General features: G+C 52.9%; 1 protein-coding gene and 1 long non-coding RNA gene across 3 annotated transcripts in view; one reads left to right on the plus strand and one right to left on the minus strand.

Annotated features, from left to right (window-relative positions):
- MUC12 (mucin 12, cell surface associated) overlaps positions 1–13,444 on the plus strand; it is a 58,350-nt gene extending 44,906 nt beyond the window's left edge. Inside the window, exons 6-16 of the mRNA XM_054656157.2 lie at positions 1–115; positions 1,068–1,169; positions 3,231–3,358; positions 3,692–3,756; positions 6,892–7,043; positions 7,415–7,486; positions 7,576–7,738; positions 8,526–8,687; positions 10,203–10,279; positions 12,161–12,249; positions 13,111–13,444. The exon at positions 1–115 is cut by the window's left edge and continues 24,000 nt beyond it. Coding sequence (XP_054512132.2) covers positions 1–115; positions 1,068–1,169; positions 3,231–3,358; positions 3,692–3,756; positions 6,892–7,043; positions 7,415–7,486; positions 7,576–7,738; positions 8,526–8,687; positions 10,203–10,279; positions 12,161–12,249; positions 13,111–13,152 — 1,167 coding nt within the window. The 3' untranslated portion in view covers positions 13,153–13,444. The remainder of the gene's footprint in view (positions 116–1,067; positions 1,170–3,230; positions 3,359–3,691; positions 3,757–6,891; positions 7,044–7,414; positions 7,487–7,575; positions 7,739–8,525; positions 8,688–10,202; positions 10,280–12,160; positions 12,250–13,110) is intronic.
- On the minus strand, positions 74–12,243 carry LOC129135550 (uncharacterized). 2 transcript variants are annotated; one of them, XR_010158913.1, is made up of 4 exons: positions 12,001–12,243; positions 9,786–9,855; positions 8,967–9,052; positions 74–6,970 (listed from the first exon to the last, which is right to left on the minus strand). It is a non-coding gene; the product is annotated as an uncharacterized LOC129135550 (long non-coding RNA). The 2 variants fall into 2 exon arrangements; XR_008536509.2 differs by lacking the exon at positions 74–6,970 and having other exon boundaries at positions 8,933–9,052; positions 12,001–12,238.
- Positions 13,445–14,082: the final 638 nt, after the last annotated feature.

Genomic DNA, 14,082 nt, shown 5'->3' on the forward strand with positions numbered 1-14,082 from the left:
TTTCCTGCGAGTTCCAGCACATCAGGCCTCACTGAGGAATCTATCACCTTCCAGACCAGTCCAAGCTTCACTTCTACAATTGTGTCTACTGAAAGCCTGGAAACCTTAGCACCAGGTACTGCTCTTTCCATTTCATCCACGTTTAGCTTCTTCTCCAGGCCTGTCCATGAGTCTTCTTCATCCATTACAAACTCTCTTGGTTCTTTTCCTCTGTCTTCCACTTTACTTGGGTCTACCGATTATCCAGTTTCTGGGTTCGATACCACTTCCAGTGTTCATGTGCCGTTCACTGGTCCCCACACATGTATGATGACAATCTCTCCTTCCTCTATGACTCCAGGGTGGTTTTATTTATGTATTTATTTTTCATCCTTCCATGAACCCCTCTTCTCTGGATTTTTTTTTTTTTTTTTTGAGACAGAGTGTTGCTCTGTTGCCCAGGCTGGGGTGCAATGGCATGATCTTGGTTCACTGCAACCTCTGCCTCCTGGGCTCAAGCGATTCTCCTACCTTGTCCTCCCAAGTGGCTTGCATTACAGGTGCCCACCACCATGCCTACCTAATTTTTGTATTTTTAGTAGAGATGGGTTTTTACCATGTTGACCAAGCTAGTTTCAAACTCCTGACCTCAAGTGATCCACCCACCTCAGCCTCCCAAAGTGCTGGGATTACAGGCGTGAGCCACCGCGCCCGGCCTCCTTCTGTCTCATCATGAGAATCCGCATCTGCTCTGGCCTCCTGTGGTTTTGTTTCACATTTCCAACTCTTTCTCCTCCCTGTTCCAGGTGATCCCATGGGTAGAGTTGTCTTCTTTTGGTACATAAGAGTGCTTTTTTCATAGCTGGACCTCTTGTATCTTTTGTTTCCTTACTCTCTGCTGTTCCTCCTCCCTTTCTTACTATCTCCCGGGGGCAGAGGTGGCAGCAGAGGCATCTTCATTGCTGTGCGGTCATCTGGCATCGTCCTGCTCTCCAGTGCGATGCTGAGTGACTGGACCTGGAATGGGAGTGTATGTTTTTGCTCTTTGGGCTCCCACGGTGACTGCTGTGGATTCTATCTCTCCACAGGGTTGTGCCAGGAAGGACAAATTTGGAATGGAAAACAATGCGTCTGTCCCCAAGGCTACGTTGGTTACCAGTGCTTGTCCCCTCTGGAATCCTTCCCTGTAGGTAATGACCTTTTCTGAGACCTGCAGCTCTTTGCAGGCCCTTTCACCCCTGAAAACAGCATGGCAGTGTTGGAAGGATCAGCCACTGCCTCACTTGCAGGTGGAGGAGGTGTGACTCTTCCCAGCAACACTGTAGGGAGAACACGAACCTTCTACCTTTGCCTTCAGGGACAAAAGTAGAAGGTAGAAAAATGGGGTGGTCGATTTTTTTTAATTTTTAATTTTTAGGGGTACATAGTAGATGTATATATTTATGGAGTATACATGAGATGTTTTGTTACAGGAATGCAATATGTAATAATCACAGCATGGAGAATGGGGTACACATTCCCTCAAGCATTTAACCTTTATGTTACAAACAATCCTACGGTACTATTTTAGTTATTTTATTTTATTTTATTTTTTGAGAGGGAGTCTCGCTCTGTCTCCCAGGCTGGAGTGTGATGGCACGATCTTGGCTCACTGCAACCTCCACCTCCTGGGTTCAGGTGATTCTCCTGCCTCAGCCTCCTGAGTAGTTGAGATTACAGGCATGGGCCACCATGCCTGGCTAATTTTTGTATTTTTAATAGGGACGGAGTTTCACCATATTGGCCAGGCTGGTATGGAACTACTGATCTTAGGTGATCCTCCTGCCTCGGCCTCCCAAAGTGCTGGGATTACAGGCATGAGCCATCGCGCCCAGCTATTTTAGTTGTTTTTAAATGTTCAATTAAATTATTATTGACTATAGTCACTCTGTCGTGTTAAATACTAGGTCTTATTCATCCTTTCTAACTATACATTTTTTGTACCCATTAACCATACCCACCTCCCTCTCACCTCCACCCTACTACCCTTCCCAGCCTCTGGTAACCATCCTTCTATGCTCTGCCTCCATTAGTTCAATTATTTGGACTTTTAGATTCCACTAACAAGTGAGAACATGCAATGTTTGTCTTTCTGTGCCTGGCTTATTTCACTTAACACGACCTCCAGTTCCATCCATGTTGTTGCAATTGACAGGATCTCATTCTTTTTGATGGCTGAATAGTACTCCATTGTGTATATGTACCACATTTTCTCTATCCATTCATCTGTTGATGGACACTTGGGTTGCTTCCAAGTCTTGGCTATTGTGAACAGCAACAAACATGGGAGTGCAGAGATCTCTTCAATGTACTGATTTCCTTTCTTTTGGGTATATACCCAGCAGAGGGATTGCTGGATTGTATGGTAGCTCTATTTTTATTTTTTATTTTTTGAGATGGGGTCTTGCTCTGTTGCCCAGGCTGGAGTGCAGTGGCACGATCTCGGCTCACTGCAAGCTCCACCTCCCAGGTTCATGCCATTCTCCTGCCTCAGCCTCCCAAGTAGCTGGGACTACAGGTGCCCGCCACCATGCCTGGCTATTTTTTTTTTTTTTTGTATTTTTATTAGAGATGGGGTTTCACCGTGTTAGCCAGGATTGTCTTGATCTCCTGACCTCGTGATCCACCCACCTCAGTCTCCCAAAGTGCTGGGATTACAGGTGTGAGCCACTGCGCCTGGCCGGTAGCTCTATTTTTAGTTTTAGGAACCTCCATTTCTTTTGAGATAGGGTCTCACTCTGTGGCCCAGGCTGGAGTGCAGAGTTGCAGATCATAGCTCACCACAGCCTCGAACTCCTGGGCTCAAGTTATCCTCTGGCCTCAGCCTTCCGAATAGCTGGGACTACAGGCGTGCACTACCATGCCTGGTTAATTTTTTTATTTTCGTGGAGACAGGGTCTCACTTTGTTGCCCAGGTAGGTCTTCCCATCTCCCCAATGCACTGGGATTACAGGTGTGAGCCACAGCACCCGGCCCAGGGCCCTTTCCATTAGCTCACCTGCCCCCCTCATCAAAGGGCTTCTGTACTTAGTTCTGTCCCTTTCCCTCCTGGCCACTGGCTCCTCAGGGTTTTGGGAGACAGGGAACAGTGACCCCACCTTCCTCTTAAGTTTCTTTCACCTTCAAGACACCCACAGGCAGAGAATGTATCAATCCTGGGGGACATCATTGGGAGGTCGCTGTCTCACGCATACCATGGCCTTTTCCCACAGAAACCCCGGAAAAACTCAACGCCACTTTAGGTATGACAGTGAAAGTGACTTACAGAAATTTCACAGAAAAGATGAATGATGCATCCTCCCAGGAATACCAGAACTTCAGTACCCTCTTCAAGAATCGGGTAAGACCAGGGCACACCCAGACACCCCAGGGTGATGTCCCATGTGAGAGGAAATTGGGGGGTGCACCCCAACTTAGTGATCTGAGTTCTTCTGCTCATGAGCCCCCTCCCTACCAGTCTCCCTAAGTCTTGAAAGGAGGTCCTTTGAGAGCTTCCAGCCTTCAGCCCCACATGACCCACATTATGGCAGAGGGAGCTTCCTGGGTTGGTGGTTCCTCCTATGGGAGCTTACCTGGGCTCCACAGAAAGGTGCCTAGGGCTGCCTCAAGAAGGGGAACAGGAGAGTCTTCATGCTCTAGCTTTGTGTGACCTTCGCTGCCTTGTTTCTTTCAGATGGATGTCGTTTTGAAGGGCGACAATCTTCCTCAGTATAGAGGGGTGAACATTCGGAGATTGCTGTGAGTATATTGGGGGGCAGGTTTATAGATGTGGGGAAATCCTCCTTGTCCCTGCTTTCCTGCCTCCTCCTATCATGAATGGCTAGAATATCAATACTGGTTGGGTCAGAGAGGCCTGCAGCCGCTAGGGAACACTGGGGGCTGTGACACCTTTCATTCTTCATTCATTCATCCACTCAACACACATTTGTTGAAAGCCAGCCCCCTGCTGGGTGCTGGGAACACAGTAGTCCCAGTTTTCCTTGAGCTCAGAGTGGCAGAACACAGATGGAAAAGTGGCTAAGCAGTCTGCTTAGAGTTTCAGTAAGGGGCACACAGGGTGCCCTGGGAGAGGTCCCAAAAGCAAAGCTTGGTGTGGCAGAAGAATTCTTCCTGGAAAAACTGGCAACAGGCTGGGCGTGGTGGTTCATGCATGTAATCTCAATGCTTTGGGAGGCCAATGGGGGAGGATCACTTCAGGCCAGGAATTCGAGACTAGCCTGGGCAACATAGCGAGATCCCATCTCTACAAAAAGAAAAAAAAATGTAACAGCAAAACTGAGGCTTGAAGGATGAGGAGGAATGATCCAGAGAGAAGGAAGGGAAGGAGAGGCAGTTGCAGCAGAGGGAATGAATGAGAAGAAGCCCAGAGGGGAGAGAGAGGAGGGCAGATTCCAGGAACCTAAAGACGCTCAGAATGGCTGGGTGCTTAAGAGCAAAGGACCAGTGATGGGGGAGGAGGCTGGAAAGATGGCTCATGCCAAGTTAGTTAGACTTTTGGCATCAGCAGTGTAGACCCATGAGGGATAGTGTCTGGTCTGCAGAGTAGATAGCTCAGTCTGGCTGTAGGGTAGAGATTGCATAAGCAGAAGCCTGTACTGGAGATGATGGTGGCCTACACCAGATAGGTGACAGTAAAGGAGAAAACAGGTCCAGTGTGAAAGGTCTTTGGGAGGCAGGACCAGCAGACCTGGGATTTGCTGCAGGAGAGGAGGGAGGGAAGAATGAGGAACGAGGGCAGATTTCTGGGCGGCTGGAGGTGTGGGGTGCCCTGTGCTGTGTGGAGGAATGTCATGAGGGGTAGAATGGGGGAAGGAGATGATGAGTTCAGTGTGCATCACATCAAGTTTCAAGTGCCCAGGGCCCAGCCACATGGAGTGGTTGCGTGATGCAGCAGTGGAATGTGCCCTAAAGGGTCTTATTTTGTGGGGATCGGGGGCAGGGTCTCGCTCTCTTGCTCAGGCTGGAATGCAGTGGCATAATTATGGCTCACTGCAGGCTCAACCTCTCGGGTTCAAGCAATCCTCCCACCTCAGCCTCTCGAGTAGCTGGGACTACAGGCCTGTGCCATCGTGCTTGGCTAATTTTTGTAATTTTTTTGTTTTGCTTTTTTTGAGACAGAGTCTTGCTCTGTTGCCTGGGCTGGAGTGCCATGGTGCAATCTCGGTTCACTGCAGCTTCACCTCCCAGGTTCAAGTGATTATCCTGCCTTAGCTTCCCGAGTAGCTGGGACTACAGGCACATGTCATCACACCCAGCTAAATTTTGTATTTTTAGTAGAGACAGGGTTTCACCACGTTGGCCAGGCTGGTCTCGAACTCCTGACCTCAAGTGATCCGCCCGCCTTGGCCTCCCAAAATGCTGGGATTACAGGTGTAAGCCACTGCCCCAGCCTAATTTTTGTAATTTTTGCAGAGATGGGGTCTTGCTATGTTGCCCGGGCTGGTCTCAAACTCCTGGGTTCAAGTGATCCTCCCGCCTCGGCCTCCCAAAGTGCTGGGATTACAAGCGTAAGCCACCACACCCAGCCTCTAAAGGGTATTATCAGAGACACAGGCATTGGTATCCCCAGTTGCATGTCACTGGAAGTCCTGGGAGTAGGAAGAGATGGCTCAGGTCGGGGGTGAGGGAGGGTCATGGCACAAAACGAGGGTCTCCCAGGAATGAAGCTGGAAAGCACCAACATTTAAGATCTAGCCAGAGCCCCCAGTGGAGAATGGAAAGAGGCAGATAGAGGGGTGGGAAGGGTGCTTCAAGGGTGCCGTGTCCTTGCAGCAGGGAAGAGAGGGTCCCGGTGCCCCAACCTTGCCCCTGGCTCAGCATCGGCACCCTGGTCTTTCCATTTTGGCTCAGGATTTTTTTTGTCCAAGTCCTCCTGAGTCCTACTACTGACTTATCTTTCAAAATGACAGTGACAGATGACTTGCCTTGTCTCAAGATCTCTCCCCCCAGCTGCATCATTGGCTATTGAAGGAGTAGCTTCTAGGTTAGAAACTTACCTTTTTCTTTCTTTTTTAAATTTTAAAAAATGGGGTCTTGCTCTGTTGCCTGAAGTGCAGTGGTGCAATCATAGCTCAACACAGCCTCAAACTCCTGGGCTCAAGCGATCCTCCTGACGTAGCCTCCTGAGTAGCTGGGACTACAAGCGTGCACCAACTTGGCTGACTAATTTTTGTATTTTTTGTAGAGATGGGGTCTCATCATGTTGCCCAGGCTGGTCTTGAACTCCTGGCCTCAAGCAGTCCTCCCACCTCAGCCTCCCAAATTGCTGGGATGACAGGCATGAGCCACCTCACTTCCTGCCCTGTACTTCCTTTTTAAGGCTAAATAATATTCCACAATAGACCACATTTGTTTCTCCATTTGCCTGATGATGGACCCTTGGTTTGCTTCCACCTTTTGGCTATGGTAAATAATGCTACTAAAAACACAAGGGTACAAATATAAATTCAAGACCTGCTTTCAGTTATTTTGTATATATACCCAGAAGTAGAATTGCTGAATCATGCATTAATTCTATTTTAAATTTTTTGAGGAGCTCCATACTGTTTTCCATAGCAGCTGCACTATTTTACTTTCGCATCAACAGGACACAGGGATTCAAATTTCTCCACCTGTTCATCCAAGAGCCACTATTTTGCGAGAGATGAATTTCACTCATTGGCATTTATCATGATCACTGATATGTGAGATCTTGAATCGTTTCGCTCTCCTCCCTCTGTCTGGGTGGTTAGCTGCTGGAGGGAAGACTCTGTATTCTTTCTCACCTCTGGGTCACATGGCAGCTTCATCTCCCATTACCACTCTGGGTGCTTGGGCTCCACTTGCTGGCTGGGTGGTGACATGGGTAACTGATGAAACGATTCCCACTTCCAGCAACGGTAGCATCGTGGTCAAGAATGATGTCATCCTGGAGGCAGACTACACTTTAGAGTATGAGGAACTGTTTGAAAACCTGGCAGAGATTGTAAAGGCCAAGATTATGAATGAAACTAGAACAACTCTTCTTGATCCTGATTCCTGCAGAAGTAAGCTCACCTAAAACCCCTTGACACCTGTGGGTGTCTTGGAGATTGTGACCTTGACCTCTCCCTCCTCTACGTCTTCTTTCTTCTGGTACTCCCAAGACTTCTGCCACAGGAACCCAGAATCCAGGCCCAGGGTGCCTTCCCCAGATCCCAAAGCTGCTCCCAACAGCCCCCTCTTGGTCCCAGGCTGAGGCTATCATATCCCCATTTGAGCCTCCTCACAAGCCCAGCTGCATGTCTAGGGTGGGCAAAGACTCCCACGGGCATTGGCCCAGGGGAGGGCATGGTATAGAAGAGAGAGGCCTGGCTACCCCCAGGGAGGCAGAGGGAAGTGTTTCTATTTCATCTTCCTTCCCATCCACTCTCGGCAGAGGCCATACTGTGCTATAGTGAAGAGGACACTTTCGTGGATTCATCGGTGACTCTGGGCTTTGACTTCCAGGGTAAGCGACTACGTGGAGCGTGGGCACTAAGAGTGGGGTCTGGGATGCTTTGGCCGGGCTCATGCATGCTGCCCGCCCCTCTCCCTCAGAGCAATGCACCCAGAAGGCTGCCGAAGGATATACCCAGTTCTACTATGTGGATGTCTTGGATGGGAAGCTGGCCTGTGTGAACAAGTGCACCAAAGGAACGAAGTCGCAAATGAACTGTAACCTGGGCACATGTCAGCTGCAACGCAGTGGCCCCCGCTGCCTGTGAGTGTCCCCATAAGCCCAGCACCCACTCTGTCCTGGTGATAGGGCCCTCCCCCTCCCCAGCAGTCACCCACAGGGTTGGGGGATTGAGTAGAGCTTGGGAGGTGCCTCCTCCCCACTCCTGGACATACCTCTCCCCTGTAACCTCATTCCCACCCCCCCACACCCACAAGAGTGAGGAGTAGGAGTAGATTATAGACATAGAGGTCCCAAAGCTGGGCAATCCCTTCCTGAGAAAGTTCATGCTGTCAATTTCCAAATCTATGTCTATCTCTATCTTTGTCTGTATCTCTATCTCTATCTCTATCTCTATCTCTATCTTTGTCTGTATCTCTATCTCAATCTCTATATCTGTCTATATTGTTAATTTCCCTTATGTCATCTCTGCCATGCTGTCAAGATTACCTCTAGCTGCAGCCACAGCACTAAGTCCACAGACCATAAATTAAGGTGCAAAAGAAAAACCATGATAACAGGCCCATTTAGGTAGCAGATGCTTAGAGATTAGGTGGGTGAATGGTACGTGTCTGGGACGAGACACCCAACACTCTCAGGTCCCCTTGAGCCCTAGTCATTTGAATTCCTGATCTGCAGTCTCCAGGTCCCCCCAACTCCCTCAGTGCCCATCAGCCTGAGGAAGTCAGGGACCCAGGCTCTCTGGGGGCTGAGCTCCAGCCCTTGGAGTGAGGGAGATCTGGTTTCCTGTGCTTAGGAGAGTGGGTTAACCCTTGGGATACTGGATGTGAGGGATCCCGGGGGATCAGCGTGAGCTTGTCTGTGTCCCCAGGTGCCCAAATACGAACACACACTGGTACTGGGGAGAGACCTGTGAATTCAACATCGCCAAGAGCCTCGTGTATGGGATCGTGGGGGCTGTGATGGCGGTGCTGCTGCTCACATTGATCATCCTAATCATCTTATTCAGCCTATCCCAGAGAAAACGGCACAGGTGAGCTTGTGAGGCCAGCACCACAGGCCCACACAGAGGGGACAGATCCTGGGGTGGCCACTGTCTGAATGCCCTAAGGCTCTGCTCCTTCCAGGCCAGCAATCAGAGAGGTCAGCTGAGGCCAGGTGGGGTGCCCAGACCCTCCCAGCCCTGGGTGCAGCAAAGGGCGGCCTTCCTGTAGGATACATCAATTTGGCAGTGTTTTAGTCCATTTTGTGCTATTATAACAGAATACCACCACTGGGTAATTGATAAACAATAGAAGTTTATTTGGCTTACAGTTCTGGAGGCTGGGAAGTCCAAGATCAAGGGGCTGCATCTGGTGAGGACTTTCTTTCTGCATCACAGCATGGCAACATGGCAGTCTGCAGCACGTGGACAGAGAGGAAGAGAGGGCTGAACTCACTTTTTTTTTTTCTTTAAGAGACAGGGTCTTGCTGTCACCCAGGCTGGAGTGCAGTGGCATGATCTCGGCTCACTGCAACCTCCGCCTCCCAGGTTGAAGTGATTCTCATGCCTCAGCCTCTCGAGTAGCTGGGATTACAAGTGCATTCCACCATGCCTGGCTAATTTTTGTATTTTTAGTAGAAATGGGGTTTCACCATGTTGGCCAGGCTGGTCTCGAACTCCTGACCTTGAGTGATCCACCCACCCTGGCTTCCCAAAGTGCTGGGATTACAGGTGTGAGCCACCGTGCCCGGCCTTAAATTAAATTAAATTAAATGTGTTGTAGAAATAGGGTCTCACTATATTGCCCAGGCTGGTCTGAAACTCCTGGCCTCAAGCAGTCCTCTCACCTCAGCCTACAAAGTTGTTGGGATTACAGGTGTGAGCTGTCACCCCTGGCTGTCTGAACTCGCTTTTATTACACACCCACTTTCGAGATAATGATGTTAATCTATTCACGAGGACAGCACCTTCATGACCTAATCATGTCTTCAAGGTCCTACCTCTCAGCATTGCTGCCTTGGGGATTAAATTTCCAACACATGAACTCTAAGGGACACATTCAAACCATAACACAGAGAATGGAAACAGAAGCTTATGTGTGGAAATTAGACTATGTAATGACATTCCCTGTAGTTAGTTATCACTCACCTTGGCCACCACAGAGCACAGCACCACATGGGGAAGCTGAGATGGAGCGTCTGGGTCTCACTTTTCCCAGCTGTAAAATGGGATAAGATGCACCTGTGAAGGTTGCTGGGCAACCCTGGCACAGTACCTGACCCGAAGTCAGCAATTGAAGGGAGCTACCCTACGCCCCCATCTCACGGATATGGAAACTGAGGGCCACTAAAGGGAGTGAGGGGCAGCCAGGAGGCCTGGCCAGTGCCTGCCTTGGTAGAAGGGAAGCCATGGTGATGCTACTTTTTGTTCTCTGCCATCATCGCTGCCATCTCTGACTCGGGGTGTGGCTGTGACTGTCCCCTCGAGAGAAGCTGAAGGTCAGGATCCACCAAGTCCCTCCTCAGCCTCCTTGCCTACAGCTGCTCACGGCATTTCTGTCTGCAGGGAACAGTATGATGTGCCTCAAGAGTGGCGAAAGGAAGGCACCCCTGGCATCTTCCAGAAGACGGCCATCTGGGAAGGTACCTCTAGTTAAGGGCAAGGAGATGAGCAGAGCTGGAGGGTGAAGAAAGGCAGGGCGGTGCCTGTGCCTGTGGGGGTGACGTGGGGTCCAGCCCCCCTTTGGGGTGGCTGTGACTGACAGCCCGTTCCCCACCTGCCGCTGCAGCCCCAGACCCAGACACCACCCCTGCTGTGTGCAAGAGTGCAGGAGTGGTTGAGAACCAGATCTTGCCCCCAGAGACCAACTCAGTGAGGGCATCCAGTGCACATTCAGCTAAGCGGGGTGATAGGGCCATTCCCAGGGCAGAGGGAGCAGAGGGGTGGACCTGACCCAGCCTGGGTGGGGATGGGGGGTCAGATAAGCCCCCAGGTGAGACTGACTCTTGAATAGGTGAGTAAGCAGGTGTGCTTCCTCCTTCAACACAGTGGGAGCCCAGTAAGCAGGGAGGCCTTATCCCAGTGAGGACAAGGGAAAGGGCACCCCAGGCAGGGGGCACTCATGAGAAACACCTGCAGTTGGGAAGGAGCTTGCTTTTGGCGGGGAAGGGAAGGCAGGTCAATCTCACAAAGAAAGAGTGAGGGACGTGAGGTTGGCAGGGCTTTGGGAATGGGGTGGGGGGTTGAGGGGCTTTGGCCGCCCACCTTTTTTTGTGAGACAGAGTCTCGCTCTGTCACCCAGGCTGGAGTACAGTGGCACGATCTTGGCTCACTGCAACTTCTGTCTCCCAGGTTCAAGCGACTCTCCTGCCCTCAGCCTCCCTAGTAGCTGTGATTACAGGCATGCCACCACGCGTGGCTAATTTTTTTATTTTTAGTAGAGACTGTAGAGACAGGGTTTCATCATGTTGGCCAGGCTGGTCTCGAACTCCAGACCTTAGGTGATCCGCCTGCCTTGGCCTCCCAAAGTGCTGGGATTACAGGCGTGAACCACCATGCCCGGTCACATCTTGAATTTTTTTTACTCAAAAGGCCATTCAGGGAGCACTAAAGCAGGGAGACCAGGTGGAGGAAGTGAAGCTGAGGGGGTGGGGGGAGGGAGAGGAGACGCAGCCTGGTGGAGATGAGGCTGAGTGGCTGGGAGAGGGAGAGGGAGTGAGGGAGGATTTCCGGGATTGTCCGAGCTGACCCTTGGGCCCCGAAGGATGGGGGAGAAGCAGCCGGTGGAGCACACTGAGTTGGGGGGCTGGTGGGTGCTGAGGAGGAGGCTGCAAGGCTCGTGCCTGTCTGAATCTCCGGGAGGGGTCTGCAGCCTGAACCACGTACTGGAATAGAGGTTTGTCCATTCATCGGGGAGAATGCAGAGTGAGAAGTGAGGAGGGTGAAAGGAGAACCCCCACCAGGAGCCCCCGTAGAAGGACAGGTAGGGCATGAGGACCCCGATCTAGGAGGACGCAGGAAAAGAGGGGTCAGAGGTGCAGGGAGAGTCCCGGAGTCCAGAGAGTGAGTGGTTCTGCGGGACAAGGAAGTAAGTGATCGCTGTGCTCCGGGAGGATGCTGGAAGAAGATTCCAGACGCAGCTTTTTTGCCTGCTATGGTTACCGTTGCTATGAAGGAGGGCGGCCCTGCTGACCCAGAGCCAGCCCTGTCTCCCGCTCCACTCTGACCTCACCCCTGAGTCCAGGGCTGAACGCACGCTCCTCCGTGGCCCCCGCTTCCACCCCGTGCATGTGGGGGGCTTCTGCTCCGCTCCCTCCTGTTCCGGGGTCCAGCGGGCGGCTCCCCAGGCAGGCTCTGCACTTACCCGCAGCCCAGTGATGCAGGGTCGGAGGGGTGTTCGGCAGTGGGAAAGGACGTAGGGCAGATGCCGGGCTGACTCTTCCTTTTGCCAGAGGAAATCCCCTCTGCCCCCTAGTCCTCCCCCTACCAAGGCTCCCATCACTCATCACGGCCTCTCCCTACAGACCAGAATCTGAGGGAGAGCAGATTCGGCCTTGAGAACGCCTACAACAACTTCCGGCCCACCCTGGAGACTGTTGACTCTGGCACAGAGGTGACTCAGCTGCGAGCTGCCCCCACCCCCTGAGGCTGCTCCACTTCCTCTGGGGTTCCCTCTTCCCCCGGGACTCCCTTCTCCCCCTGGGACTCCCTCCCTTCCCCCTGGGACCCCTTCCCTTCCCCCTGGGACTCCCTTCCTCCCCCTGGGACCCCTTCCTTTCCCCCTGGGACTCCCTCCCTCTCCCTGGGACCCCCTTCCCTTCCCCCTGGGACTCCCTCCCTCCCCCTGGAACCCCTTCCCTTCCCCCTGGGACTCCCTCCCTCCCCCGGGACCCCTTCCCTTCCCCCTGGGACTCCCTCCCTCCCCCTGGGACCCCTTCCCTTCCCCCTGGGACTCCCTCCCTCCCCCTGGGACCCCTTCCCTTCCCCCTGGGACTCCCTCCCTTCCCCTGGGACCCCCTCCCTCCCCCTGGGATCCCTTCCCTTCCCCCTGGGATTCCCTCCCTCCCCCTGGGACCCCTTCCCTTCCCCCTGGGACTCCCTCCCTTCCCCCGGGACCCCTTCCCTTCCCCCGGGACTCCCTCCTCCCCCAGGACTCCCTCCTCTCCCTAGGACTCCCTCCCTCTCCCTGGGACACTCTCCCTACCCCTGGGACTCCCTTCTCCCCCTAGGACTCCCTCCCTTCTCCTGGGACTCCCCCCTCCCCCAGGACTCCCTCCTCACCCTGGGGCCACCCCTTCCCCTGGGACTCCCCCTCCGCCGCCACTCCCTCCTCTCCCTAGGACTCCCTCCCTCCCCCGGGACTCCCTCCTCCCCCTGGGGTTCCCTCCTCCCCCCCAGGGCCCCCTCTTCCTCCTGGGGCTCCCCCTTTCCCGGGTCTGCCCCTTGGCCTCACCTCTTCTCTCCCGTCCCCCAGCTCCACATCCAGAGGCCGGAGATGGTAGCATCCACTGTGTGAGCCAACGGGGGCCTCCCACCCTCATCTAGCTCTGTTCAGGAGAGCTGCAAACACAGAGCCCACCACAAGCCTCCGGGGCGGGTCAAGAGGAGACCGAAGTCAGGCCCTGAAGCCGGTCCTGCTCTGAGCTGACAGACTTGGCCTGTGCTCCTGCTGGGGAAGGCTGGGGGCTGTAAGCCTCTCCATCCGGGAGCTTCCAGACTCCCAGAAGCCTCGGCACCCCTGTCTCCTCCTGGGTGGCTCCCCACTCTGGAATTTCCCTACCAATAAAAGCAAATCTTAAAGCTCAAAATGAGAAGTGAGAGGTTTCCTTCTCCTCCTTCTGCAGTTGGGGTCAGGTTAGGGGTCAGAGCCCTCCTGGGATGGGATTTCTCCCAGGACTGGCTGCTGAATGGGGCATGGAACGAATGCTCTGGGCCCCTTCCTGTGTCTTGGCAGGGAGCCCCCTCCCCGGCTCCAGTCAGGACAGGTCTAGGTCTGCCTCTGCTGAGGTCCCTGTGGCAGAAAAGCCTAATGTCAGGTTCTGGGGACAGGAGAGGACCTCAGATTCAACCCCAGTTGGCCAGGGAGTGAGCACTTGGCTCTGCTGAGCTTGACAAGGCAGGGTCACTCCAGATGGCCATGGGAGCCGTGCTTACCTCGGAACCCACAGACCAAACCCAAGAACTCCCTGCCCAGGCATGGCCATGTCTTCAGGGCATACTCATAGGACAATAAGAAGGGTTATTTTATTTATTTATTTTTTCCGAGACAGAGTCTTGCTCTGTTGCCCAGGCTGGAGTACGGAGGCACGATCTTGGCTCTCTGCAACCTCGCCTCCCAGGTTCAAGCGATTCTCCTGCCTCAGCCTCCTGAGTAGCTGGGATTACAGGTGCCCGCCACCAAGTCTGGCTGATTTTTGTATTTTTAGTAGAGATGGTGTTTCATCAT

This window comes from Pan troglodytes, chromosome 6, assembly GCF_028858775.2.
Source record: "Pan troglodytes isolate AG18354 chromosome 6, NHGRI_mPanTro3-v2.0_pri, whole genome shotgun sequence".
In the NCBI taxonomy this organism is placed as follows: domain Eukaryota; kingdom Metazoa; phylum Chordata; class Mammalia; order Primates; family Hominidae; genus Pan; species Pan troglodytes.